A 4,450-nucleotide genomic window follows, 5' to 3' on the forward strand; every position below is an offset into this window, starting at 1 on the left:
TGATTCATTTATTATGACACTTAAAGGGTAACTGAGTTCTTGAGAAGCAAGAATAAGTATTTTTGAGGGAATACTGTTCGGCCCAATACCTTTTTTTGGATTCATGATGGATATATAGTCTATAATTTCTTGAGGAGTAACTGGAGATATAAAAAATGAGGTAGGATTGCAGTTTTTAAGATAGTAGCTGAAGTCATTTCTTGGAGGTATAATATTTGATGCAAGTTTTTCTGCTATTGTAGAAAAGTACTCATTTAAAGTATTTGCGATTATTTTTTTGTCTGTGATATTTTTGTTATTTATTGTTAAATTATCTAAAACATCGTGATTCTTTGATTTTAAATTTATTATGCTCTTTATTCCTTTCCAGGTGTTTCTTAGGTTGTTTACATTTTCAGTAAAATATTTTGAGTACTATAATTTTTTAGAGTATCGAATTAAATTGTTTATTTGATTTCTATAAGATTTAAACCGCTGAAAGTATAATTTTAATTTCTGATTTTTACATTTTATAAATTTTTTGTGTATTTTATTTTTTATTTTGATAGACTTAATGATCCCAGATGTAATCCATGGTTTAGATAAAGTTTTTTGTTTTTCTTTCGTAGTCAGTTTGAATGGAGCATGATAATCAAGAATAGAGATGCAAAAAAACGTGTTTTTTTGCTGTCATGTTTTTTTGACCCAAAAAAACGTGTTTTTTTGGTTTTTTGGGTTTTTTTTTGGCTTTTAAAGCTCTTTTTAGTCTTTTTGTTTACTTTTAATTTTTTTAAATTGTTAACTTATCTAAAATGTTTGTATTTAGTTTTGTTTGAGTATTTTAGATTCTATATTAAATTATATCAAAATTAATCTATTTTTATTAAAGCGTGAACAGATATTGCTAAAATAGTTAGCAAACTATTTGTTCTTTTCAAAATTTAAATTCAAAAATTGATAAAAAACAATTTTATTTAAGTTTTTTTTTTTTAATCTAAAACTCATCTACAGAAGAATCTTGACTAGAAAACTCTGATTCTTGGTCAAATGACTCAAATTCTTGTTCAAGTGACTCTTCATCTGAAACATTTATTGATTCGTGAGATTTATCTAAAATATTTATTGGTTCTTTAGGCAGAATTGGTTGTTGTGTTGCACGCATATCGATTGCTTCCAGTTTTAAATTTTGCGATACAAACAGTAATTTTGCTGCTCTTTCATTTGTTAATCTGTTTCTTTTGGCACTGTGAATATTTGCGTAACTGCTAAAACTTCTTTCGCAAGCAGCACTTGTAGCAGGAAGCTGAAGAATTTTTGCTGCTACTTTTAATAATTCAGTAGATGAACACAATCCCTTCCACCAGTTTGGACCGAACGTTAAGTCAACAGCTGTCCATATAAAAGGTTTTGAAAAAACTCCTCATTTACATTGATAATTTGCTAAATCAGCCATCAAAATATCTATTTTGATATTAGGTGAGTTTACAGCAATTTAATATATCACTTCACATGCATCAATCTGTTAAAAAAATTTTGATTTGCATTAATGGTTTTACTTGGTTTAATAAAAATAAACAAAAGTTACTAATAATTTAACCTTTTGTTCCCCATTTAAATATCTTCCTTGATATTTGGGGTCAAGTAGATTAGCAGCCATATGAACTTTTGTTAAGCAAATTTTTTTTCTTTTAGCAAATAGTTCTTTCATTTCTACTTCCTCTTTTTTTGTTAAAGGACTGCTTATTATGTTTTGTTTAATTTTCTAAATTATAAAAGATTTCAACTATAGATGACAGCATTGGGCTATCGGCTTCTGTTATCTTGATTGCATCAGCTGGGGTGCTAGCAGCTTTGAAAATCCTTAAACGTTATCCCCAAAAAAATCTGATAACAAGCTATTTTTTGTTGTAGAATTCAATACACATCGCTCAGAGATGGCCAAAAATTTTAAAGACTGTTTATTTTTCTGTATACTCTCAAGACACGCCACAGTGGAACCCCATCTATTAATAAATAGATTTTAATCACATATCCTAATTTAATAATATAAAATTAGCAATAAATTATATTACTATATAAAACTACGTTTTACTTAAGTGTATAAAAATAATAATTACCTGGTCTTTACCGGTAGTTTTAATGAAATGTTTGAATCAACAGTTGATTTTTGAATTTCTTTATATATTGCACCTATTATGTGAGAGTTTTTGATTTCCTTTACAATATCTATTGCTTGTGACATTAACACACAAAGAGTAGGTGTTTTTATAAAATCATTAAAAAGCAAATTGAGACCATGAGATATACATCCATAGCAATTAAGAAGAGGATAGCTGATTTTTAATAGTTTCCATGCTTTTTTCATGTTTGCTGCATTGTCTGTTACTATTCCCATAACTTTTTTAGGATTGATTTCTTCTAATACCCTCCGTATTTCATCTGCTATGTATTCCCCAGAATGACTTGATGAACCAGAAAATTATTACTTTTACGTAAATACGTTACAAACTGTTCAGTTATAAAATTAAAAGTTTTGAGTATGAAGGACTAAGTTACGATTTGGGAGAGAGTTAAAAACAGTTTTTTTAAAAAATGTATTTATTATTTATTCTTAAAAATAAATATAAATTTATGTAAATTTTACCTGAAGCTAGTGATTTCCATAAAATAGGCAATGATGAAGGCAATGTCAACACAAAGTTAATAATTGCTTCATTTCTGCAAAATGTAAATAGTTTTCAAGTTTTAATTTTTAAATTATTTGCATAAATAATACATTAGTATTTTTGTTTAAATTTATTAAACTAGTACCAACCTAATATTACTCCATCCATCACACATAAGTCCTATAGAATCTGCTATTGCAATTGATTCTTTAACATTGCTTGATATTCTATTGAATTCTTTATCCAAAAGTGTGTTTGACACTTCATACCTTGATGGGAGCTGATAAGCTGGGCGTAAGTTTTTGAAAAAGATTTTCCAGTATTTATTATCAATTAAACTCATGGGTGACCCACTTGCGTAAATAGCTCTAGATAGATGTGCATCAATTGATTCCTATGAAAATAATAATCTTAGATAAACAATTAAAAATAAATATACTATACAAAAAAAAAATATGTTGATACCTTTTCACATTGTTTCATGCTATCAAACATTGAACAGGATTTACCACTTTTAGAAATTGGTTCTAAATTTTTTAAAGGGTCTGAAATAATGTTTGTGACATTTGTACTATTACTTGAAATAAGGTTTTTAAATTTACATGTTGCTTTTCTTTGTATTGTTTCTGTCGTGATTTTTTTTGACATTATTGTGTCATCATTTAAAAATTTGTATTTGACTTCAACTGGACATTTTTTACATTTCTTAATATGCATGGCCATTCGTGTTCCACTTTTTGGCATAACATCATTGCAAAAAAAACATTGAACTCTTTCCATTTTGCTCACCTGGCTTGCTGGCTTAAACAAAATGCTCACATATGTTTTCTTTCTACCCCCAGTGTGGCCACAGACTACTCTATTATTACTACTCATTACTATATTTAATCAAAATGATGTGATTATTTTGATTAGAAAACTGCTTAATGCTTATAATACCTTATAAAGGCTATATTCTAAAATATTTTCATAATTTAGTTATACTATCAAAAAACTAATAATAATAATTGTGTTGCTAAAAATTTACTTTACTACAAATTATTATAGGTTTATTAAGATTTTCAAAACAACATAATATCATCATTAAGAATCTTATGTTTCAAAACAGTTACCATAAAGAGAAAATTAAAAAATAAAAATACTACAACACACTTATGCAACATTATTTATAACATGATTTAAAATACTATTTCCACTTTCTGAAATTAAATGTTGACAAATTTAACTTATTTGCAATTGCAGAAATAAAATTAAAAAACAAAAAGCATAAAATAAGATAGCAAAATTAAAAAAAATTAAAACTATGCAAACTTATACAATACATATACATTTTGCAATGCAGTGTTATTTTATTTATAAATTAAAAAACATAAATTAAAAAAGGTCTCATTCATTCTACAAATTACAAAAATTCGTTCATTCTGTTGAAAAGTTTGTTTTTAATGTTGAAGAAAAATTGTTTCGAACTCAAAAATCATATCTACATAAAAAAACAAACAAAAAAAGACAAATCTTCTTTACTTATGTCTCTGTATTTTACAAGAAAAATGTTTCTTCAAAAAAATTTTCAATTTTATTTTAGCTTATCATAAGTAAGTCATTGGAAAACAATAATAATTAATCTCCTGATATTAATTAATGTTATTTGATGAACCATGTAAAACAAGACAGATAAATGGTATGTTAAATAAGAGAATGACAAAGTCTTGTGGGGATCTGCTACCTTAAGAACTTTAAAGGCAATAGTAACAAAATTCATATGTTAAATAAAGGAATGAATACTCTCTTTTAATAAATAACACTTA

At 26.4% G+C, this 4,450-nt stretch overlaps 1 protein-coding gene across 1 annotated transcript; it reads right to left on the reverse strand.

Annotated features, from left to right (window-relative positions):
• Positions 1 to 973: 973 nt before the first annotated feature.
• Positions 974 to 3,579, reverse strand: LOC136086230 (E3 SUMO-protein ligase ZBED1-like). The gene is made up of 6 exons (XM_065808517.1): positions 3,111 to 3,579; positions 2,795 to 3,039; positions 2,624 to 2,697; positions 2,097 to 2,421; positions 2,008 to 2,012; positions 974 to 1,368 (listed from the first exon to the last, which is right to left on the reverse strand). The coding sequence occupies exons 1-6, from the start codon at positions 3,519 to 3,521 to the stop codon at positions 974 to 976; spliced, it is 1,455 nt and encodes a 484-aa protein (XP_065664589.1). The 5' UTR covers positions 3,522 to 3,579.
• Positions 3,580 to 4,450: the final 871 nt, after the last annotated feature.

This window comes from Hydra vulgaris, chromosome 10 (genome assembly GCF_038396675.1).
Source record: "Hydra vulgaris chromosome 10, alternate assembly HydraT2T_AEP".
In the NCBI taxonomy this organism is placed as follows: domain Eukaryota; kingdom Metazoa; phylum Cnidaria; class Hydrozoa; order Anthoathecata; family Hydridae; genus Hydra; species Hydra vulgaris.

Excerpts from the sequence above, each read along its gene's own strand:
- LOC136086230 (XM_065808517.1), bottom strand. The coding sequence starts at position 3,521 with ATGAGTAGTAATAATAGAGTAGTCTGTGGCCACACTGGGGGTAGAAAG. Across the intron at positions 2,698-2,794 it reads GATGGATGGAGTAATATTAG|AAATGAAGCAATTATTAACT; the intron begins GTTGGTACTAGT and ends TACATTTTGCAG. Across the intron at positions 2,422-2,623 it reads ATGGAAATCACTAGCTTCAG|CAGATGAAATACGGAGGGTA; the intron begins GTAAAATTTACA and ends GGGAATACATAG.